Source organism: Amphiprion ocellaris, chromosome 20 (genome assembly GCF_022539595.1).
Source record: "Amphiprion ocellaris isolate individual 3 ecotype Okinawa chromosome 20, ASM2253959v1, whole genome shotgun sequence".
NCBI classification, from domain to species: Eukaryota; Metazoa; Chordata; class Actinopteri; family Pomacentridae; genus Amphiprion; species Amphiprion ocellaris.
In genome coordinates this window covers 30,763,678-30,788,874 of record NC_072785.1, presented here as the reverse complement: position 1 = coordinate 30,788,874, position 25,197 = coordinate 30,763,678, and the positions used below count along the sequence as shown (strand labels likewise).

At 39.9% G+C, this 25,197-nt stretch overlaps 1 protein-coding gene across 2 annotated transcripts; it reads right to left on the bottom strand.

Moving 5' to 3' along the window:
• Nucleotides 1-5,694: 5,694 nt before the first annotated feature.
• On the bottom strand, nucleotides 5,695-24,493 carry LOC111585864 (zinc finger protein 665-like). 2 transcript variants are annotated; one of them, XM_023295484.3, is made up of 7 exons: nucleotides 24,218-24,493; nucleotides 23,016-23,117; nucleotides 20,374-21,489; nucleotides 16,142-19,562; nucleotides 14,940-15,041; nucleotides 13,351-14,373; nucleotides 5,695-12,492 (listed from the first exon to the last, which is right to left on the bottom strand). In XM_023295484.3, exons 2-4 carry the CDS (start codon nucleotides 23,031-23,033, stop codon nucleotides 19,449-19,451), a joined length of 1,248 nt encoding a protein of 415 aa, XP_023151252.2. In that variant the 5' UTR covers nucleotides 23,034-23,117; nucleotides 24,218-24,493; the 3' UTR covers nucleotides 5,695-12,492; nucleotides 13,351-14,373; nucleotides 14,940-15,041; nucleotides 16,142-19,448. The 2 variants fall into 2 exon arrangements, with proteins under 2 accessions (XP_023151252.2, XP_023151253.2); XM_023295485.3 differs by having other exon boundaries at nucleotides 16,142-19,559.
• Between the last annotated feature and the right edge of the window lie 704 nt (nucleotides 24,494-25,197).

Below are 25,197 nucleotides of genomic sequence, written 5' to 3'. Positions count from 1 at the left end.
TAGTAAGGCGTTTTTTTTGCGCCAAAATTCATGATGATTTTCTTTTCAAAGAAAACCTTTCTGGAGTGTTTTTCACGGCTTCCTTTACATTATTTCATCATATGGCACGTTTTTACAACATGTTTGAAAAATGGCTTTTTTTTTCGACATAGTATAGTAAGGCGTTTTTTTTGCGCCAAAATTCATGATGATTTTTTTTCAAAGAAAACCTTTCTGGAGTGTTTTTCACGGCCTCCTTTACATTATTTCATCATATGGCACGTTTTTACAACATGTTTGAAAAATGGCTTTTTTTTTCGACATAGTATAGTAAGGCGTTTTTTTTGCGCCAAAATTCATGATGATTTTTTTTTCAAAGAAAACCTTTCTGGAGTGTTTTCACAGCCTCCTTTACACTATTTCATCATATGGCACGTTTTTACAACATGTTGAAAAATTGCGGGTTTTTTTCGACATAGTATAGTAAGGCGTTTTTTTTGCGCCAAAATTCATGATGATGTTTTTTTCAAAGAAAACCTTTCTGGAGTGTTTTTCACGGCCTCCTTTACATTATTTCATCATATGGCACGTTTTTACAACATGTTTGAAAAATGGCTTTTTTTTTCAACATAGTATAGTAAGGCCTTTTTTTTTGCGCCAAAATTCATGATGATTTTTTTTTCAAAGAAAACCTTTCTGGAGTGTTTTTCATGGCCTCCTTTACATTATTTCATCATACGGCACGTTTTTACAACATGTTGAAAAATCGCATTTTTTTTCCGACATAGTATACTATGGCGTTTTTTTTGCGCCAAAATTCATGATGATGTTTTTTTCAAAGAAAACCTTTCTGGAGTGTTTTTCATGGCCTCCTTTACATTATTTCATCATACGGCACGTTTTTACAACATGTTGAAAAATCGCATTTTTTTTCCGACATAGTATACTATGGCGTTTTTTTTGCGCCAAAATTCATGATGATTTTCTTTTCAAAGAAAGCCTTTCTGGAGTGTTTTCACAGCCTCCTTTACATTATTTCATCATATGGCACGTTTTTACAACATGTTGAAAAATCTAATTTTTTTCGACATAGTATAGTAAGGCGTTTTTTTTTTGCGCCAAAATTCATGATGTTTTTTTTTCAAAGAAAACCTTTCTGGAGTGTTTTTCATGGCCTCCTTTACATTATTTCATCATATGGCACGTTTTTACAACATGTTTGAAAAATGGCATTTTTTTCGACATAGTATAGTAAGGCGTTTTTTTTGCGCCAAAATTCATGATGATGTTTTTTTTTTAAAGAAAACCTTTCTGGAGTGTTTTTCACGGCCTCCTTTACACTATTTCATCATATGGCACGTTTTTACAACATGTTGAAAAATCACATTTTTTTTCGGAACGTCAATTTTTGGACGACATAGTAAACTATGACGTTTTTGTCAATTTTCGGACGAAAACTAAACTATGTCGTTTTGGTGACATTTCGGACGACATACTAAACAATGACATTTTTGTGATGTTTTGGACAACATACTAAACTATGACGTTTTGGTTATATTTTCGACAACATATTAAACTACGAAGTTTTTACATGATTTTGGACGTCATACTAAACTATGACATTTTTGCAAGATTTCGGACGACATACTAAACTATGACATGTCGTATATTGTAAAAATAAGTCAAAGGAAAGAGACATACATTGTAGAAATGTAGTAATTGTGGGCTGACTGATTTACTGATTATCAGTATTTTTATTTTTTACTGATAATTTTACCGGTAATAAATACATTTAAAAATGGCGCTACTTTGGCTCTGAACCTTTATCTACCTGTGGTCGCTCTGTCTTCTGGAGTGATTTGATTGGTTATATGTCACGAATAAAACTTCTTTAACTTAACATCTGTAAACAAAACAAAAACGTATCAACAAAGTTTTCTGTTAGAGTTTGTGTTCTTCTAAGTTTGACTCCAAGATTTTAAATACTTTCATTTACTGCAAATGAATATCTACTCCAAATGTCTCACTAATAATCATTATCAGCCTTAAAAACCCACAAAACACCCCTTTATACTCGACCACACTTAGTACAGTCCGGTTCCCCCTTCTATAAATCTGCTTGGAATCTTCCACTTCCTGTTTGTCAAAGTGGCCTTCTACCTGGACAGGTTTTGTTGGAGCTCATGCAACAAACATTTTGGGTAACTGCACTTTAATATGGATGGATGACACTGAATTAGAGTCTGTTTTAATGAGACTGAGTTAAGATGTGTAGCTCTGTCATTAAATAGGAAATTATTTCTCAGAATTCACAGAGGAAAGTCTGAAATGTTTGCTAGGTTAGCATCCCACATGTTCTTTGGCTCAGCTAAAGCTAACTCTCTCCAACTTCTGGATCTCTTGAGTTGCTTGTTGTTAAAATATCTTGCTAGAGGTGCTGAAGCTCAGAAAGTCTGAGATGTTTGTTCAAAATAAGCTCATTCTCAAGTCTTATCTGAACTGTCCTCTTTTGTTTGAACTTTCCCTAAACTTAGGAGTTAATGACAGAGCAGCACATCCAGACTCAGTCTCATTTATGTAGAGATTAAACTTCAGTGTCATTCATTGATGTTAAAGTGCAGTTTTTCAAATGTTTGTTGCACATGCTCCCGACCAAACCAGTCCAGGTGGAAGACGATGTGAAGAGAAAGTTCTAGAGGATGAATATCACACATTTACGTTGGAAATAAATGTCCTTTAATTAGACATTGTCATGGAAAAGTTGGATTTCCCTTTAATGATGTTCAAATCTTTGTTGAGTGTTTTGTTGATGTTGGTTTCTAAATGTTTTCTGACACTCGGCCCCAAAGATTAAAACCTTTTACGGCTCACAAGCTGCAACAATTCACACATTATCAACTATCTTTCTGACTAAACTAAGATAAAAAGTGAAAAACTGCCTGATTCCTGCATCATGAATGTAAATCTTTTTGGTTTTTATGACAGTAAACTGAATATTTTATAAACCAAAACAAGAAATGAATTACTGGAGAAAACAATCAACAGATTAATGGACAAAGAAAATGTGTTTTCCAACACATATGGCTGAATTACTCCAATATTACAAGATACATACAATTTTAATTCAATTTTATTGATATAATGCCAATTACAGGTCAAATTGTCTCAAGACTTCATTTTTATATTTTTTTGTCACATTTAAAATATGACAAAGTAAGAAATTTAAACCTCTTGACTAATCCAATTTATTATTTAGTTTTTAAGAGACTAATTGACAATTAAAACTTTCTCCACTAAAACTAATAAACATGAGGTCAAGTCGAAGGAACAGTTTGAAATACTGCAGTCCCACGACGACAAGAATAAAGTTTCTCAACAAAAACTAACTCTGCTGGTGGATTCCATTAAAGTCCTAATAAATGATAATAAAGTGTGATACTAAAGGTTTGTGGTGCTAAAAATGTCAAAGTAAAGATATCAAGTTGAACATCTGGATGGAGGTTGATAAAAGTTGACCTCCCTTCATTTCTCTGGAGCGACTCCATGGATTTTATGGATGGTGGTTAAAGACCTGCTCTTCTAATCGTCTTCTTTCTAGTCGCTGTAAAAAGTCAGTCCATCCTGGCCGACTTCAACACCTCTTCATGACAACTTGTTCTGCCTCCGACCTGGTGGAAACTCCAGAAACTCGGGAAAACCTGTCGAGACTTGAAGAACTCGTGGAGACTCGAAGAACTCGTGGAGGGGGAAGGTGTGGTGGGTGGTGGTGGGAGGTGGGGGAGTAGAGGGGGGAGGCCGCCACCCACCTCCCCGCCTACTCTCCGCCCTGACTCCACCCAGACTCCACCTTGGCTCCACCCATGTGGTCACTTCAGGAACTACGATGCCAAAGGGACGACGAATTTATTTCTTTGTATCTGATCTATAGCTCAGTGAGTTAAGGACTTGCCTATGGAGCTGCAGGTCGCTGGTTCAAGACCAGACACTGCTTAAGTTTTATCAAAATCCTGACAAAGACAAAGAATGAAAACTACCAGTGGCGGGTCTTGAACCTGCGACCCTCCGCTTGGTAGTCCTCTTCTTATCCTCCTGAGCTACTCGCTCAGATACTAATTCTTTCTTTTTTTGCGCATTTATCATCTATGTTTTGTCGTTTTCAAGTGTTTTTTTTTACTCGAGTCTCGACTCGACCATTTTTCTCAGGAGGTTGGGCTTCAGCCTTTGTTCTGGAGGGTGGAACCCTCAGTTCCAAGACTTTCCAAAGCCTCCAGACCTCCCGAGTCCTCAGGACCTGAGCTTTCACACAGTCTGAGGGCTGAAATTTTCTAAGTCCCACAGTAGTTCTCTGTTAGATTGAACTGTCAGACAGCCCAAGGACTGATATCTTCTAAGTTCCTGAGTAGTTCTCTGTTAGTTTGAACCTTCAGACAGTCTGAGGACTGAAATCTTCAAAGTTTCTCAGTACTTCTCTGTTAGTTTGAACCTTCAGACAGTCTGAGGACTGAAGTTTTAAAGGTTTCTCAGTACTTCTCTGTTAGTTTGAACTTTCTGGTTAACAGAAGCCTTAAAACTTGTGACCATGAGTCTTGATTTCACATTTAGATCATCCATCTGAGTTCTTCTCAGACCTTCACCTGTGGGTTTTTTAGAAATCCTCAACAAACTCTGATTTTCTTCACTGAACAGTAAAGTTTGTGGAGATCAGAAGGTAACATTAGTTTGATCAATGCCTTCAACTACTAGTAGACTTTATCTGGAAAGCAGTTTTCTGAAATGAGTTCTTAGTAAATCTGTCCACAATCAAACCAAGAACATAGAAAGAGGAAATGTTTGAAGAAACAACTTGTTTTCATTTCAGACTAGAAAACACTAAGACCTTTATTTGTTTTTGCTCTTTTTGATCCTTTCATTGTCTCTTCTGTTTAATTTGATCTTCTAAAGTCTAACTGGTGTCTTTTCAAATGTTTTGTCTTTAGTTTGATTCTTCTTAAATGTTTAGTTTTGCTCTTTTCTCACCTTTTATTCTTTTCTAATGTCTGATTTGATTTTGAAATGTTTTGTCTATTTAACGTTTAATTGTTGTTTTTTCAAATGTTTTATCGGCTTGCTTGAAAAATGTCCATTTCTTTCCCAATATTTAATTTTTCAATTAAATCTTTAAGGTTTTTCTTTTTTAATGTTTTACCACCTTTCAATGTTTAATTTTCTTTTTAAATGTTTCATTGTATTTTCTGTTTAATTCCTATTTAAAGTTTTATTGTCTTTAAGATTTAATTTTCTAATTAAACATTACATTTTTTTGAATAAATGTTTTGTCTTTTTAAAGGTTTAATAATCTAATTAAATGTTTAATATTCTTCGTGTTTAATTATATTTTTTTAAATGTTTACTCATCTAAAATATTTCATCTTTAATGCTTAATATTTTTCTTTGAAACATTTAGTTTAATTTCATAATTACGTTTTGTATCTTCAGTTTAATTATCTAATTACATATTTTGTCTGTTTAATATCATTTAATTGTATTTGTTTAATTTTCTTTTTAAAAGTTTTATTATATTAAATGTTTTTTTCCTTTGATTTAATTACTTTTTTAAATATACTTTATTTCTTTAATCTTTTTTTCTGTCAAGATTTTAACCCCAACCTTAAAAATGAAATAAACCCTTAAATCACAATGAAAATACTTCTATTGTCACAATCATGAGTTAGTCAGTTATTCAGTTTATCAATTCAACTTTATTTGTTTAGCACCTTTCACACAGATTACAAAACTAAACAAGCAAAGAGAAAAAACTGCTAAAACTATGATTAAAACTCAAAAATATGTTTTAACAAAAGATTTAACATGGTAATAAAATGTGTTGTGTCCAGGGGATGGAGGGAGTTTATTGAGGTCTTCTTGGGCTCACATGGGAAATCATTTAAAATATAAACTTGATATTCAGTCTAAGGAAACTGCAGAGCAACAGAAGAACCAACAATATCTCCTGTTTTCTCCTTTAATGAGTCGACTCTTCTTGTGCTTTCAGACTAAAGAACTACAGACTCTTCACAACCTGCTCAAACTCTTGGTACAGGACCTCACCACACGGGTCAAGAAGGTTTCTGTCTCATTTCTACTCTGAAGCTCACCTTCTCCTGCTCAAACTGCTGACAAATGTTTCTGCTGCTCTAAAGTCTGCTCTCCAGAACTTCCTAAAAACTCTCAAAGTCTCTTCTGCTGCAGGTTGCTTTGTAGAACTGTTCCAGAAAACCTCACTAAACCACATGGAGGAGCCTCAAGATAGTCGTCCAAATGAAACCATACAAAAACCAAACTAGCACAACCCAAACGCTAAAGTCTCCTGCAGCCTACCAGAGAACCTCTGAGAACAGAGAATCAGGACAGGAACTCTTACCTTCTGGACAACCAACGCTGGTTCTCAAACAAGAATACAGAATGTGTCTGACCAAAAACCTCTGAAGACTCACTACAGCCAAGATAAAGACACAACTCAGCTGTATCAAATCCACTAATCACTGCACACATTAGCACCATGTGCTAACTGTGGCTAAAGAACCACATTTACCAAGACAACTATCCAGTACAAAGCCCTAAAACACACCAATAAACACATTAAAGACGATTTTACTGCTGGAAGCTGCAAGCCAACGCCTAAAGAACAAACTGAAGCAATGGAGCCAAACCCAGTTCAGTGGTGAACAGAAGCAGAGGAAATGTTTGTCTGCAGCTAAATAAAGCAGGAAGACACTGAGCTGCTCAGGTGTTCCTGATAACACCAAGCAGCCACCTGGACAGCCAATAGGAACACAGCTTCCTGGAAGTCCAGAGGGCTGGGTTAGTGAAGGAAATTTAGTTTAAAGTTGAAGCAGAAAGTTAACAAAGAAAGTTGAAAACCACCTTCTGATACCTGAAATCTCTGAGTTTTCACACAAAGAACACCTGAACATGTCAAACTGGTTCCATAGTAGAACCATCATTGTAAAAACGTCATAGTATGGTGTGTTGCTCAAAAAACATTAGGACCCGGCTGTCTAGGGTTGCCGAGGAGCAACACAAAAACAGGACAAACGCTGGTTTCCAGGGGGTTAGGAGGCTGTTTATTTGAAAGAGGAAGTTTACAACAACACAACATGTGAGCAGAAAAATCCCAAAGTCTGCCTTTAGTTCAACTGAAAATATTAGTTTTTGTCTTTTTTATTGACCAAACTTTTCAGGAAGTAGATGAAGAATAATTAAAGCTCTCATGTAGAAGTCCAACTTATTTTGGATCCTTGTGGAGAGTTTAATCTTAGAGTTTGTAAAGCTGTTGAGTTTTTAGAGTCACATGGTTTGTTTTGACATTTAATAACCGAGTCCTGAAATAAAATTACAGTTGTGAATTTCTATCATTTCGTCTGGACTAAACAAATAACAGCAGCATAAATCTCAATAATACTTTAATACTTTTTAATACTTAAAAATACTTACTTGGACTATTAAAGAAATTCTGTTCACACTAACCCTAACCCTTGTAGAAAATACTAATACATTCCCAGACATCTGAGAAGACAGGGCACTTTCCACAGATGAGGCTGCACTATTAGTTGTCAGAGTTGTGTCTTTTATGACAATGTGTTTGATTTGTAGATATCTAAAAAACTCACTCTTGTGTAGGCCGTATCGCTGCTGTAACTGCTGAAAGGAGAGCAAAGTCTGGCCAGTAAACAAGTCTCCCAGCTTTGTTAGCCCACAGGTGAGCCAAGTTCTGAATCCTTGGTCTAGGCAGCCTGGCAGGAAGTCCAGGCCACCCAAAACAGGAGCAAGAGGAGATGTTGGGTGGACACGACCCTCTATGATGCCAATGCATCTCCAAGCTTTAACTGTGCTTAAAGTGATGACATTAATACAGAGCTTCTTAATCACATCAGAATTACTCACAAAGAAAAGGTTAAACAGAAGACACTGGGACTGAGAGGATTCTACATCAAGCCAAATGGAGGCTGGATCTTGTTTCACCTGTAGGTGCGCTGCTAGCTGATATAGTCTCACATTAGGAACACCTAAACCACCATCACAACCAGTCATTTGGAGTTGTGTCATCTTGAGTCTGGGTTTCCTTTTGCTCCAGATAAAACCACTTCACCAGCCTTCCAGCACCTTAATAATCCTGTTTGATAAAATAAAAGGGGATCATTTGCAATGGGCACAGCAATCTTGGCAGAATGTTCATTTTAATAAGAGCAATTCTGCCCAGTCAGGAGAGGAGTAAAGGGGCCCAGCAATCCAAATCAGCCTTTATGGCAGGGGTCACTAACTGGCGGACCGCGGTCCTGATCTGGACCCAGACGCCGTCTTCTATGGACCGGACAAGTAATCAGTAAATTGTAACAGGATTTTAAATTTGACCGGTTGCTTCTGTTTGACCGGCACAGCTTTCCCAGTGTTTATGGCATTAGTTAGCAGCTCAGGAAACACACAGACCAATTACGTACGAGTTCAGCCATCCCACGTGACGCTACTGAGCCAATGAAGTCTCTGCATTGCAGCTGCTAAACATCACAGCTCTGCATTCAGAAAACAGTTGAGAGATGAGAGACAGACAAAAAAGGAAAATGAATAAAGCGACACCGAGAGGGAAATAGTCCTGCACATGCTGACCATGTTTGGCTCAACATACAGCTGGAGGCACCTTTCTCAACTATGAACATAACAAACATGACAAAACTGAATATGGTTCCAGACTGACCAATGAGCTCCAAATGTGTTTGAGAACGACCCTGACACCATTCAGACCACAATTCAAAATACACAATTCAAAAAGTAGTGGCAGGGCAACTGCAGCTCAGTTCTCCCATTAAGCAGCAGGGATATAAGGGGAGTAACAAGACAGGGAAAAAAAATGTAAAAGTGTACAATTGTTTACATTTTTTGAGATGTAGGTATTGTTAAAGATGTATATAAGCTGGTTTGGGTTGTTCAGTCATTATTTTTTCAAGTTCTACACTTAATTTTAAGATGTACAGTTATATCAAAAGTCATTTGTTAGTAAATGTTGTCAAAATGTTTTTGAACCGTACTGAATTTATTTGATTTGATGGTCAGCTATTGATTACATGCACAGGCTAATAAAACGTCTAGGTTACATCATCATATATCGCACTAATTGAAGTTAGACTTTATGATGTTCCGGACCTTTGCTTTAATGCATTTTCTCTGACTGGACCACTTTGAATTTTAGTTGAACACCCCCTGGTGTCTAAAAGTGAATGAAAGTTAGATTTATACATCTGCTCATATGTAGGTGTGATATACACTCCCAAGTAGGTGAAACCAGAGGGGGACCAGTGAAAAGGAAAAGGCTCTGCCATAATCAGGACTGGCATCGACATTCCCAGTGGCATAGCCTTGGATTTTCCTAGGTTGAGTTTGTATCCAGAAAAGGCGCCGAATGAGGAGATCAATTTAGTCAGACACAGAATAGATATTTCAGGACGAGACAGGAACATCCAAACGTCATCTGCATATAATGGAATTTTGTGCTCCCTCCCACCAACCAAATCAGCCTGTTTTAGCAAGATTAGCCAGAAATTTGCCAGGTTTATCCCCAAACTCATAGAGCCTTTGTCTAGTGAATTTAAGGGAGAGTCAGAGTCCTGAGTCAAAAGAGTATTCAATGCGGTGCATGTGGCAGTCAGCTCCTTCATTAAATTTGGACTTGGGGTTGAAACATGAAGTTTCTCTAACTCAGCTAGTGTGGACCCACGATGTTTACATTGTTCATTTCTCTGACGCCTTTTGGATGTTGTAAATGAAATGATGAGGCCCCGAGAAAAAGCTTTGCATGTTTCCCAAAGAACAGAGGGCTTATCTGTAGATAGGGAACTCAGAGTAAAAAATCCTGAATTCAGCGGTAAAGTATGAGGTGAATTTTCCATCTTTAAGAAGGGATGTTTGAAACATCCAGCACCTAGACAAAACCCTGTCCTCAGAAAGAGAGTAGACCAAATACAGAGGGGCTTGGTCAGATAGAATGACACTGCCAATAGTACATGACCAAGCCAAGAACATTTTTGATGAGGGGATAAAGAAATAATCAATTCTTGTATCACTTTTGTGGGGGGCAGAAAAAGACATAAATTCTAGATTAGTGGGGTGGAGTTCCCGCCAAACATCGGAATCCCCAATATCATGTCATATGGAATTTAGCACTCTAGCTTGCCTAGAGGGGGGAGATGTACCTGGTGGGAGTAAATCCAGCAAAGGGTTAAAATGACAGTTCCCTCCCACAAAGCAATCATCAGATGACAGTTCAGAAAATGTAGCAAATGCCTTTGTATGAAAGTCGGGGAGTAGCCAGGTGAGGGATCTGAATGCAAGTTTTTTACTGCTCAGAATAACCACATCCCTGCCAGAAGAATAGGAAGCTGCAAAAACCTGTCCTACCCAGCCTCTCTGCAACTTAGTAACATCCTTGTCCTCTAAATGAGTCTCCTGTAGAAAAGCAATAGAAACATCTTCTTTTTTAAGATATGACATGATCGCTAACCTCTTGGCTGGTTTTCGAAGGCCCCGAATGTTCCAGCAGCACAGTATTTAGACTGGACATGTAAACTGTTGTTCATAATGAAGAGATAATCAACCCAGGCCCCAGTCAAAGCTCCCGTCCTGCGTGATGGACATGCCACACCAGCGTACACCTTGAATATTACCTGTACATATCCTGAGCTAAACACGAAAACTAGAAAGAACAAATATAGCAAATGCTGTGTGTGAAATAAAAAACAGACCAAGGGTCTTTCCACAAAGAAACAGGGACTGTTTACCATACAAACAACTTTCAGTACCACAACAGTGAAAAGGCAGAAAACAAACATATCTCAAGCAGCCGCGCCACTCACCAGAGATGTCCACAATGTTCAAATGTTCAAACCGGCATCAAGAGAACTGAGCCAGACTTACTGGCGTGAATGACAGAGAAAAAAAGAGAAAAAGGGAAAAACTGCCACGGTTGTGGTGTGTCAGGGGTGAAGCAACCTGTGTGAAGACCGTGGTGTGATATCATCCAGGTAGGGAGTCTATGTGATCTTGTACTTGCCCTGGGTTGGTGAATCTCTTTCTGGAGTCTCCGTGGGTCACCTGCAGAGTGGTGGGGAATAGAATGGTATAAGGTATCCCACACTCCCGCAGCTGCTGTTTCACTGCATCGTACGCCTTGCATCTCTTCATCACCGCCGAGGAGAAATCACTGAACAATGACAGCCTGGATCTGCTGTAAATTAAGCTGCCATCTTGACTGGGTCTGCACACTGCTGCCATCATCCTCTGTTTGTCTCAATGTGTGGAACTGCAGCAGCAGCGATCTCGGGCATTTGTTCGGTTCTGGTTTAGGTGCGAGGGAGCAGTGAGCTCTTTCGAGCTAAATACGCCCAGCTTTGGTGGTCAGCTTCAGGACATGGGTCAGACACGTCTCAAAGAAATCCGCCGGTTGCCCCTTCTCTGTGCCTCTGTGGGTGAGTGGCCGTCTTGTAAACAGAGGGTTGTTGGTTCGATCCTGGCCTGGAGAACTCATGTCCAAGTGTCCCTGAGCAAGACACCAAACCCCTAACTGCTCCTGATGGGTTGTGGTTAGTGCCTAGCATAGCAGCTTCCGCCATCAGTGTGTGAACGTGTGTGTGAATGGGTGAATGTGATGTATAATGTAAAGTGCTTTGGGTATCGTTTCAGGTATAGTAAAGCACTATATAAATACAGACCATTTACCATCTTCTGCCAGGCCAATGACCTGAATATTTAAGCGTCTGCTGTAGTTCTCCACCGTATCCAACCTCTCTGTCAAAGCACTGACCTGCTTTTTCAGCTCAGCAATCCGGGGCTCGTGTACAGTGGCGGTATTTTTGACAGCTAGCAGCCTAGCCTCTGATTCGTCGAGCCGATTACCAGCAGACTGGAGCTCCGCACCATGTTTGTTAATAGTTACGGCCAGAGGGCGAAGTTTTTCATCAATCATTTTCATGTTAGTTGTCATGAGACTGAGAGCCTTAGCAAGAGCTGGATCCAGTCTGTCGGAGATGTCAGAATCAGCCTGGTCACCATGTTGACGGCCCTCTTCGGGTTTCAGAGAGTGCGTCCTTCTTGTCTTGATCTGCTCAGGTTCTTCCCATATTATCAAAGGACTGTGGCAAAAAGTATTCTAAGGACATAACATGCAACGTTCAAAATAAAAATAACTCCCATGTATGGTTGAAAACAGGATAAATGAGTTTATATAGCCAAGTGGCGCAGAGCTCAGGCCAAAACGCTGTGATCACCTCGCCGCCATCAAGTGACCCTGACTTCATGAACTTTTACTGAAACCGACATGGGGAAACCTTCTTGGCAGGGGTTCAGTTTGTGTCCAGTGTGCATCTGCTGGTGTCATTGTAGGGTTCCTTGTTGGTTGGATGTTGGTCCAGACTGGTCACAACAGCACTGTTCACCGTTGGCAGAGTGCTGACAAGTCTGAGAGTTTTGTCCATCTGTGCTGCTCTGCTTGGAAAACAAACACACAAACACAGAGAAAGTCATGGTTTCCTGCAGCATTGAAGAATGGATGCTTTACCTGAAATAGAGAACACCTCTACTGACATCTGAAGACATTTTTGCCCGTTTTAACGTTCGGTTGTCTGAGCTTCCAGGAAGATTAACACTCAAATAGAAAGAGAAGGGCTACACAGGTTTAAACTGGGGATGTCCCGATAAAGTACTTTTGGCTCATGAGCCAAAGTGAGACATTAAATATTTAGTATCCGCTGATATCATATCCCTCTATAATACAAACATCAGCTATTGTGAATGAGCTGTAGTACCTAGTTGCACCACAAGGTGGAGCTTATTACCAGATCCTCAAGACTGTTCTGGGTTGGAAAGCACAGAGTATTGTTGAACCATATCCAGTCAAGGAGCACCGTGACAGAGACTTATAAGTCTCACTGACATGATGCCAAGCAACTGATGATTTAAGCTGAGTTCATATTGGAGAAACATCCAACATCCCAGCAGAATATTTAACACTGATGTGATGTCTTTTCACCTTTAAGGGTTGAGAAAAAATTTGTGCTGATGCTGATCACATCAGAATTCCTAATCTTACTTACATCAACCGAGATTAACACATTCACAGCCATGGACAATTTAGAATTACCAATTGACCTCAGCATATTTTTGGACTGTGGGAGGAAGCAAGAGCACCTGGAGAAAACCCACGCATGCACAGGGGGAACATCCAAACCAGGGATCTTCTAGCTACAAGGCAAAAGTGCTAACCACCAAGCCACTGTGCAGCCCAATATCCAAAATATCCAATGCAGAATTGTGTGTACGCTGTACCTGACACCTGTCTTTACATACCTCACTGTGACTGAAAGTTCTCTTTCTAGTGTGGATCTGTTGGTGTTGTTTCAGGGAACCCGAAGTTGTAAAAGTCTTATTACACTCATCACATCTGTATGGTCTCTCCCCAGTGTGGACACGTTGGTGAGTTTTTAGGTTGGCAATGTAGTTGAAGCCTGTTCCACACTGGTCACAGTGGTACGGTTTAATCCCAGTGTGGGTAACTTCATGGGCTTTTAACTGTGCGAACTGGACAAATGGTTTGCCACAGTGATCACATATGTACACATTAAGTCCAGTGTGGATGCGTTGGTGAGATTTTAGGCTCTGTTGGTGCTTGAAAGTTTTTTCACAGGAGTCACAGTGGTACAGTTTTCTACCAGAGTGGGGACATTGATGGATCAATAACTGCTCATTTGGAGTAAATGTTTTCACACACTGATCACAGCTGAATGGTTCACCTCCGCTGTGGACGAGTTGATGAGTTTTTAAAGTACTCTTGTAAGTAAAAGTCTTTTCACACTGATTACAGCTGAATGGTCTCACTCCACTGTGGGTGACTTGATGGGCTTTTAAATGATGCACCTGAGTAAAAGTCTTTCCACACTGATCACAACTGAATGGTTTAACTCCACTGTGAATGAGTTGATGGATTTTTAGGGCACTCCTCCGAAAAAAAGTCTTCCCACACTGAACACAGCTGAATGGTCTCACTCCACTGTGGGAGAGTTGATGGTCTTTTAAATGATGCAACCGAGTAAAGGTCTTCCCACACTGATCACAGCTGAATGGTCTAATTCCACTGTGAAGGAGTTTATGTGCTGTTAAATTACTCTTGTCAGTAAAAGTCTTCTCACACTGATCACAACTGAACCGTTTGTCCACAGTGTGAATACGTTTGTGAATTCTTAGATTGGTTTGTGTGATAAAAGTCTTGCCACATTGCTCACAACTGAGTGATTCATCTCTGTTTGTTGTTGTTGGGGAACCGTCGTTATCCTCAGAGTTCTGACGTCTCACTCCATTGCTGTTTTCATGTTTCTGTAGCAAAAGACAAAAATACAAACAGAGGCGGTGAATGAAATGGAATCACAAAAAAATGAAACCTAAAAGTCTCAATTACATGTAGTTGGATGTGAGGTTGAAACAAGATCAGGAATCTGCAGACATGTTAGCAGCTCTGTGATTAGAGACATATAAATGTGACGGCATGCTAACACACTCACAATGTCACCAAAAATTTGCATTGGTTGACAATTTTCAAAGTTCTGCATTTTAGTTATGACATATCAGGACAGTAAAATTTGTCAAATACCATGAAATACAAAGGAGAGCTGGGACTTCACCACCAGGATCTCTTGATCCCCAGACCTTTCATGAAGTTACATTATTGGATCAATGTACAACATGTAAAGCATACAACACTGACGTCCAGAGTCAGGTCATGCTGGCAGTAGGGTCATTCCAGATGTCCCTCTCACCACCAGAACTTTCCAGTATCTCCTGGGAGATCAGATGTTGGTCAACCCATCTGACCAACTGGAGCAACTTTAGACATTTTAAATAATAAATTAATGATAATAATATTACAGTGATATGTTTCTCACTTCTTGTGAAGAATCCATGTTTCCTCCGTTGTTGAACTCAGACAAAAAGTCTGACAACGTTCCTCTGCTCCTCCGTCAGACCCTCCTCCTCCTGCCAATCACCTGTCACATCAAACACATCTTAATTAGGATACCACTCTATACGCAAGTGTCAAAGTGTCCTAGATGTCATCAGCCAACACAGACGACAGATTTCTACTCAATGCAATTTCACCTCAAACTGATACAAATGAACATAAACTGATAAAATAAGGAACATAGACAGAAAACAGGCATGGAAAAAGAGAATAAAGAGAATATAAAGATGCTACTGCAGCTGATTCAAGACAGGAATGCTGGTAGAAAACTGTTCATGCTGGAAGTTAGTGAATGTATTTTACTGCTCAGTGACCCTCAATAAAGCCACTTATTTCTAATGTGACAGCTGTACATCAGAGCTCTGAAACTTGAAACTTCATTTATGTACACCTGATATTCAACAAGAGCATTGAGGTCTGTTACTGTCCCATAATGAAGGAGACGTGGAAATCTATTTTCTTTCTTGGACCAAATAAAAGTGGAATTAATGTTCCTGACTGAATATTCTCTCAGATAAATACCAACAGAATAATCCATTTTCTAATCTGTCTTCTACCAACTGCAGTACCAGCAGTGGAAACAGACTGGGCAGCAAATCAGGAACAAGGATAAAAACATACTGATGCTTTCTCTCAGTCACCAACTGAAAGCATGTAGGTTCCCATGGCAACACAAACCAGACAGTGTGTGATTCTGGAACTGCACGGCTTCATTCAGTGGGATTACTAACGTACAGCTCAACAGGTTGGAAGATAAAATCTCAGCTGAGAATCTGGATCGCTCAGAGAGAATCATCAGGAGAAGAATGAAGGAAAAGGAGACGCTTCTGACAGCCGACTAAAATCTAAACTCTGAACAGAACCTCCTCTGGAGCAGCTTAGCTGTGAAACATCAGTTAGTTTAGGAGAACCACCTCAGTTCACTGAGAAAATGATCATTTTAGATTAAATCTCAAAGAGGCTTTAATGGAAATGAAGCTGATCAGTCTGTGAGCTCAAAGTCTTTAGTTCTGATTGAACTGACCTCAGTTCACACACAAAGAAAAACACCAAACCGTCAATTGCTTGGAAAGATTTCACGAAGCTGTGTCTGAAAATGTAGAAAGGTTGTGAGTGTGAACCTACCAGAAGATGTGTGAGAAGTTCACGTCCCTCCAGATGCCGGAGAAGACCTCGAAGCGGACGGACTGTGTTTGCTGGAAGCGGCTCAGCAGCAGCTCGCAGTCCGTCTTCACCTGTTTCCTGCACAAATCCACGTCGCTGCTGCTCAAACTCAACCTCACAGACTTTAAGCTGCTTCTGTCGACGGACACATGTTCGACTCTTCACCAGGTTCAACAGGAAACGGCTCCCGGAGAGGAAACTAACTGCCCTGGTACGACCGTCGAGGGTTTAGTGCGTCATCAGCCGCCGACGTCTCCATCAACCAATGGGCTCGAAATGAGCCGCACATGCGCAGAAACGATCATTGCACAACAACAAACTGGACTCCAAGAGATAATTTCTGCTCCATCATCTCTGACTGGCCTGAAATCTACGATACAATGAAATATTAATATTTATAAAAATATTTCTAAAATAAAAACACACTGATGTATTGAGACGTTTCTGTGTTTAAAATAATTCAATAAATTTAATAAATACACGGAAACCGAGTGTCTGCAGGTTTTGTCCTTCATTCAAATTTGAGGCTGTTTGAACAACAATAACTCAGGAACTATTAAAGATAAAAACCTGAAACTTTCACTCTTATTTCTCATCACGTCATTGATTCAGAATCTACATTACTGAAGATTAACAAAGAATCTCAAACCTTTTATTTATTCTCGAAAGGACATTGAGGTTTCCCTCATTTCCAATGCTGTCGAGATTACGGACACTTTAAAACCGCAGCACAATAGAACAAGTACAGAATAATCACTGTGAACAATAATCTCATCAGCGATAAGGTAGATAAAATAAAATCAGGTGAAACAGTTGCAATGTGAAAGACAATGGTTAGAAATCAAAGTTCTGACCTCTGAAAGAGAAGGAAGAACATGAATTTTTAGAGTTTTGGAGGATGTTTCATGAGCTTGGAGCATGAGAAGAAAAATTTGTTCTACCAAGTTCAGTACGTGTTCAAGGAAGTAACAGATCAGTAGAGCGAGTTGTATAGCTACCAGCATTCCACTCTAACAAGGTTGAGATGTCAGGTGGTAATTTTCCAACCAGGGCCTTAAAGATATATAAAAGGCAATGTTTGTTGCGCCTCTCTTCCAGAGAAAGCCAACCAGCCTTCTGATACAGAACACAATGATGAGTTCTGTACCCATCACCAGTAATAAAGCTAAGAGCAGAGTGATAAACACCATCCAAAGGCTTTAGAACTGAAGCTGCAGCATGTCTGTAAATCACATCACCATAATCAATGACAGATAACAGCTTCAACAACTCTTCTCCTACAGAATAAAGGAAAGCTGGATTTGTTTCTGTACAAAAAAACGATCTTTTGTCGCATTTTAGTGACAAGGTTGTTTGCGTGGCATTTGAATGTTAAATCCTCATCTATCCATACACCAAGATATTAATATTCAGTGACTCTTCCAATTCTAGAGCCTTCTACAGTAACCAAATTCAAAGTTTCATCGTTAATACTTCTGGCTCTGGAGAACAGCATGTACTTTGTTTTTGTTACGTTTAAAAGAAGTTTATGATTGAAAAGAGATTTTTGAAGCTGATTAAAAGCAAGTTGCACATTGTTGACAGCGAGCTGTACAGAATCTGCAATACAGTAAACAATGGTGTCGTCTGTGTATTTTTGTTCATAACTGACAGAGCAGATATGACAAGTTGTACAATATTGTAGATTCTGAACAAATGTCATGACATCTGAGATGTTGTTCAAACAGCCTCAAAGTTAAATGTACAAAAAAACTGCTGAAAGTGGACCAAAGGACAGTTGTTTTATGTTAAATGTTGAGGAAAGCATTTGATACATTGAGCTAAAACTTTATAGATACCAGTTAAAATATCCAAAGTATATGATAAAAAAGGACCAGTGGAGGTGGATTTAAATGAAACACCAGAAGTAAAATTTAATGAATATTCATTTAAAACAATCAAACAAGACAAAATTTAACAGTATATAAGCCACAATTTCATTTGAAAAAAAAAACAATGCAAGTTCATGGTGATGAAACTCAAACCAGGATTTTCAGTCTGCTCACTACAGCAGCAAAGTATAAAGAGAAAGTCAAACCAAAGAACCTTCTTCAGGTGTCTTCAGAGTCTCCACATGTCTTCTGGTGAACTCTAGTCCTGATTTAATGTGAACTTTTTCCAACAGAGTCTTTCTCTTTGTCTCCATAAAGCTTTGAGTGGTGAAGAACAGACAACAGTTGTTGGATGAACAGTCTCTAACATCTCAGCTGCTGAAGCTGGAACTCCTTCAGAGGAGTCATAGGTGTCTTGGTGGCCTCCCTCATTAGTCTCTTATTTCTTCAATCTCTCAGTTTTTGAGGACGTCCTGCTCTAGTCAGATTTACTCATGTTCATTATTCCTTCCATTTCTTAATGATGGATTTAACTGGACTCCAAGAAAGATTTAGTGAAATGGATTTTTTCTTGTATCCTGACTGATGTTTTTCAGGAACCTTTTCTCAGAGTTTCTTGGAGTGTTCTTTAGTCTCCATGGTGTATTTATATCCAGGAGTATTGATCCACCAGTGACTGAACCTTCCAGACACAGGAGTCTTTATGCTACAACCACTGAGAAACATTCAACGCACTCAGATGATCTTTATTTTACTGTGACTTCTAGCACCACCTGGCTGCTCCTGTGTTGAATTAGCTGAGTCACATCACAGATGGGGATCCATCTGAAGACACTCTTTCATTCTACATCCATCCATCATCTATACACCGCTCAATCCTCATCAGGGTTGCAGGTGGGTTGGAGTCTATCCCAGCTGACTTAAGGTGAAGGCAGGGGACACCTGGACAGGTGACAGTCTGTCACAGGGCTACATAGAGAGACAAACAACCACACTTGCATTCACACTGATGGACAATTTGGAATCACCAATTAAGCTCAACATGTTTTTGGACTGTGAGAAGAAGCCAGAATACCTGGAGAAAACCCCTGCATGCACAGGGACAACATGCAAACTTGATGTGAACCGGCGATCTTCTAGCTGCAAGGCGAAAGTGCAAACCACCAAGCCACTGTGCAGCCCTCATTCCACATGATATGTCTACAAAAACTATATTATTTTGTGGAGATCTGGTTTCACTTTGAAACGAAAGTGTATTCTTTGCAAATTATTTTCAAAACAGCCAGATTACAATCACCATGAATCATGTGGGAGACTTCATGAACTTTCACTGAACCTGGCATGGAGAAATCTTCTTGGCAGAGGTTCAGTTTGTGTCCAGTGTGCATCTGCTGGTGTCATTGTAGGGTTCCTTGTTGGTTGGATGTTGGTCCAGACTGGTCACAACAGCACTGTTCACCATTGGCAGAGTGCTGACAAGTCTGAGAGTTTTGTCCATCTGTGCTGCTCTGCTTGGAAAACAAAACACACAAACATGGAGAAAGTCAAGATTTCCTGCAGCATTGAAGAAGTGATGCCTAACCTGAAATAGAGAACACCTCTACTGACATCTGAAGACACTTTAACCTGTTGTGATTTAACATTCAGCTGTCTGAGCTTCCAGGAAGATAAAAACTCATATAGAAAGAGAAGAGCTGCAGGAGTTTAAACAAGGGATGTCCCTATAAAGTACTTTTGGCTCATGATTCAAGGTGAGTCATTAAATACTTAGTATCTGCTGATATCACATCTCTCTATAATACACACATCAGCTATTGTAGATGAGCTGCAGTACCACGTTGCACCACAAGGTGGAGCTTCTTACTAGATCCTCAAGACTGTTCTGTGTTGGAAAGCACAGAGTATTGTGGAACCTTAGCTTATAAAGGAGCACCATGACAGAGATTTATATGAAGCTCACTGACATGAGACCAGCAAGCAACTGATGATTTAAGCTGGGTTTATATTGAATAAACATCCAACATCCCAGCAGAATATTTAACACTGATGTGATGTCTTTTCACTTTTATGTGTTGAGAACAAGTTTGTGCTGATGCTGATCACATCAGAATTTCTAATCTTACCTACATCCCCAAAATAACCTGGACTAGATTTCTGTTTCAAAACAAGTACAGGTTAGACTGAACGACAGCTGATGATGTGTTTACAGAATTCAACTGACCACAGTTGTTCAAAACAATTTGACACTAAATTTCACAAAATGTCCCAATTATTCAATGCAGAATTGTGTGTACATTGTCACTGAGACCAGTCTTTACATACCTCACTGTGACGTTGATTGAATGTTCTCTTCCTGGTGTGGATCTTTTTTTGATGTTGTTTCAGGGAACTTGAAGTTGTAAAAGTTTTATTACACTCATCACATCTGTATGGTCTCTCCCCAGTGTGGACACGTTGGTGAACTTTTAGGTTGGTAATGTAGTTGAAAGCTTTCCCACACTGGTCACAGTGGTACGGTTTAACCCCAGTGTGGATCACTTCATGGGCTTTTAACTGTGTATAGTGGACAAATGGTTTGCCACAGTGATCACATATGTACACATCATGTCCAGTGTGGATGCGTTGGTGATATTTTAGGCTCCGTTGGTGCTTGAAAGTTTTTTCACAGGAGTCACAGTGGTACAGCTTTCTACCAGAGTGGGGACATTGATGGATCAATAACTGCTCATTTGGAGTAAATGTTTTCACACACTGATCACAGCTGAATGGTTGACCTCTGCTGAGGTTGGGCTGATGGGCTTTTAAATGACTCATCCGAGCAAAAGTCTTCCCACACTGACCACTGATGAATGGTTCAACTCCACTGTGAATGAGTTGATGGTTTGTTAAGCCACCTTTATGAGTAAAACTCTTCCCACACTGATCACAACTGAATGGCTTAAATCCACTGTGAATGAGTTGATGGTTTTTTAAATGATGCACCTGAGTAAATGTCTTCCCACACTGATCACAACTGAATGGTCTAATTCCACTGTGAATGAGTAGATGTTTTGTTAAGCCACCTTTATGAGTAAAAGTCTTCCCACACTGATCACAGCTGAATGGCTTAACACCACTGTGGGAGAGTTGATGGTATTTTAAATGATGCACCTGAGTAAAACTCTTCCCACACTGATCACAGCTGAATGGTTTGACTCCACTGTGAATGAGCTGATGTCTTGTTAAATTACTCTTGTAAGTAAAAGTCTTCCCACACTGGTCACAGCTGAACGGTTTCCCCACAGTGTGACTACGTTGGTGACTTCTCAGCTTCGTTGCTGTGATAAAAGTCTTGCCACATTGCTCACAACTGAGGGACTCATCTCTGTTTGTTGTTGTTGGGGAACCGTTGTCCTCCTCAGAGTTCTGACGTCTGACTCCATTGCTGTTTTTTCGTTTCTGTAGCAACAGACAAAGATACAAACACAGGCAGTGACTGGAATGCAGTGATGAAAAACTGTAACCTAAAAGTCTCAATTACATGCAGCTGGACATGAGGTTGAAACAAGACCAGGAATCTGCAGACATGTTAGCAGCTCTGTGATTACAAACATAGAAATGTGTCGGCATGCTAACACACTCACAATATCAACAAAAAAAATGTCACTGGTCGACAGTTTTCAACTCTCTACACAGTAGTCTAAGAATATTGGGTAGTAACATTTGTCAGTCACCATGAAATGCAAAGTAGAGCTGGGACTGCTGAGACTGTACAATCAGGATCTGTTGATTCTTGTCACGTAAACAGTCCAGTACAATGCCTGCATTACTGCCTCCCCTGTATGTGGCATGAGTTATTTCCCCATCACTCAAGACACTTAAACTCCTTTACTTGAGAATGAAACTCATCCCAATCCAGAGCAAGCATTCTCTTGGTGTTCGGACATCCATGCTGTATCGTGCATATATTGTATATGCATATATTATATATGCACGGTACAGCGCAGATGTCTGTTGGTGTTCCGCACTCCACTGGCACGGCTATTTCTGTTGCACAGGGCACTCACTTCCGCTTTTCATGCCATAATGTGCTCAGACGATTAATTGATTCATCGATAGTTGCAGCCCTAGTGTATTGCAAGTATAATTCATCACGATCAAAGTAGATTCAATTCAATTGTTTTAGTTATATAGCGCCAACTACAAATCAAATTGTCTCGAGACGCTTTACAGAACCCATATGCCTGACCCCCAGAGCAGCCCCAAGGCGACAGTGGTAAGAAAAACACCCTTTTAACAGGGAAAAAAACCTTGACCAGAACCCGGCTCTAATGTGGGGGAACCCATCTGCTGCTGGCAGGTAACAAAAACTGGTGCTGAGCAAGCACAGACTCTTTGCTGAGCCAGAGCTAAGAACCGAGTACATCATGGGCTGGGGGCGGGGTTATCATTACTAGTGATTAATGATGAAGATGCAGAACCGCCATTTGTAAAACAACAGCTGAGCAAGTGATATTAGTCGTGGTTAGTTTTTTTAGGTTTAGGAAACCAAAAACATGGATGCTGAATGCAAGCAGCAGCAGTCTGAGGAGACTCAGTGCTTCCTGGCAATGTGATCTTCAGCTGAAATTCAGGCGAAGTTAGAGTGACTTTCTTGAACCAAGCCAGTGTTTGAGAAGATCCAGTGGGAGATGGCTGCAGCTGGATATGAGTGGAGCATCAATCAACTCCTCAATAAACTGAAAAACCTCAAAAAGGACTACAGGGACCAGAAAAAGGAGCTGGAACACAGCAGCTGTGTTCCCAGATCCCCATTGTGACCATGCTGCATTCTGTTATATCCTCAGTAGAGCTGCTTCTGCAGAGCTACATCTCTCCAGACAACATTATCTGGCTTTGGTCAACCCATCTGACCAACTGGAGCAACTTTAGACATTTTAAATAATAAATTAATGATAATAATATTACAGTGATATGTTTCTCACTTCTTGTGAAGAATCCATGTTTCCTCCGTTGTTGAACTCAGACAAAAAGTCTGACAACGTTCCTCTGCTCCTCCGTCAGACCCTCCTCCTCCTGCCAATCACCTGTCACATCAAACACATCTTAATTAGGATACCACTCTATACGCAAGTGTCAAAGTGTCCTAGATGTCATCAGCCAACACAGACGACAGATTTCTACTCAATGCAATTTCACCTCAAACTGATACAAATGAACATAAACTGATAAAATAAGGAACATAGACAGAAAACAGGCATGGAAAAAGAGAATAAAGAGAATATAAAGATGCTACTGCAGCTGATTCAAGACAGAAATGCTGGTAGAAAACTGTTCATGCTGGAAGTTAGTGAATGTATTTTACTGCTCAGTGACCCTCAATAAAGCCACTTATTTCTAATGTGACAGCTGTACATCAGAGCTCTGAAACTTGAAACTTCATTTATGTACACCTGATATTCAACAAGAGCATTGAGGTCTGTTACTGTCCCATAATGAAGGAGACGTGGAAATCTATTTTCTTTCTTGGACCAAATAAAAGTGGAATTAATGTTCCTGACTGAATATTCTCTCAGATAAATACCAACAGAATAATCCATTTTCTAATCTGTCTTCTACCAACTGCAGTACCAGCAGTGGAAACAGACTGGGCAGCAAATCAGGAACAAGGATAAAAACATACTGATGCTTTCTCTCAGTCACCAACTGAAAGCATGTAGGTTCCCATGGCAACACAAACCAGACAGTGTGTGATTCTGGAACTGCACGGCTTCATTCAGTGGGATTACTAACGTACAGCTCAACAGGTTGGAAGATAAAATCTCAGCTGAGAATCTGGATCGCTCAGAGAGAATCATCAGGAGAAGAATGAAGGAAAAGGAGACGCTTCTGACAGCCGACTAAAATCTAAACTCTGAACAGAACCTCCTCTGGAGCAGCTTAGCTGTGAAACATCAGTTAGTTTAGGAGAACCACCTCAGTTCACTGAGAAAATGATCATTTTAGATTAAATCTCAAAGAGGCTTTAATGGAAATGAAGCTGATCAGTCTGTGAGCTCAAAGTCTTTAGTTCTGATTGAACTGACCTCAGTTCACACACAAAGAAAAACACCAAACCGTCAATTGCTTGGAAAGATTTCACGAAGCTGTGTCTGAAAATGTAGAAAGGTTGTGAGTGTGAACCTACCAGAAGATGTGTGAGAAGTTCACGTCCCTCCAGATGCCGGAGAAGACCTCGAAGCGGACGGACTGTGTTTGCTGGAAGCGGCTCAGCAGCAGCTCGCAGTCCGTCTTCACCTGTTTCCTGCACAAATCCACGTCGCTGCTGCTCAAACTCAACCTCACAGACTTTAAGCTGCTTCTGTCGACGGACACATGTTCGACTCTTCACCAGGTTCAACAGGAAACGGCTCCCGGAGAGGAAACTAACTGCCCTGGTACGACCGTCGAGGGTTTAGTGCGTCATCAGCGGCCGACGTCTCCGTGAACCCGCGCGAAATGAGCCGCACATGCGCAGAAACGATCACTGCACAGCGCCAGTGATTAGAACAGTTTACTTAGAATTCAAACGATTTATTCAAGAAGCATTCCACTTTCATTTTGCCCCAGTACGTTTGTCTTCACAGGCTGCACTTTCAGGACTCCACACAAAGTTCTACTTCATGTACTACCTAAGATATTAAAGGTTTCATTCATCCAAATACTACAAGTGCATAACTTGGTTGCTGAGACTTGCATTTGTACAAATTGTGTAATTATCACGTAAAATAATAATGGGATCACACACTCCTGATCGAAATCTTTAAAAATTTAACAATTGCAAGAAATTGCATTTTGCAGTGTTGGATCTTCAGAAGGTTCTAAGAAGTGCTTCAAAATGCAAAAAGAAGAAATGGGATTGAGAAAGGAAAAAATTGAGTGAGGAATTTATTGAAAACAGCAATTCAACTGAAATAGGCTGTTCATCAGCTGATCAAAAGTTTAAGATCTCAGCTGAAAAAAACAACTGAAAACCCTATCACAACAGAAATAAACGTGTCAAAAAAGGGCTCAGTAATGAGGAGCTCCACCGTTCTTGCTGATCACTTCAATAATTCCTTTAGGCGTGTTTGATGTGAGTGTTTCCAGGAGGCTGGTGGGAACGTTACTCCATGTAGAGAAGATGGC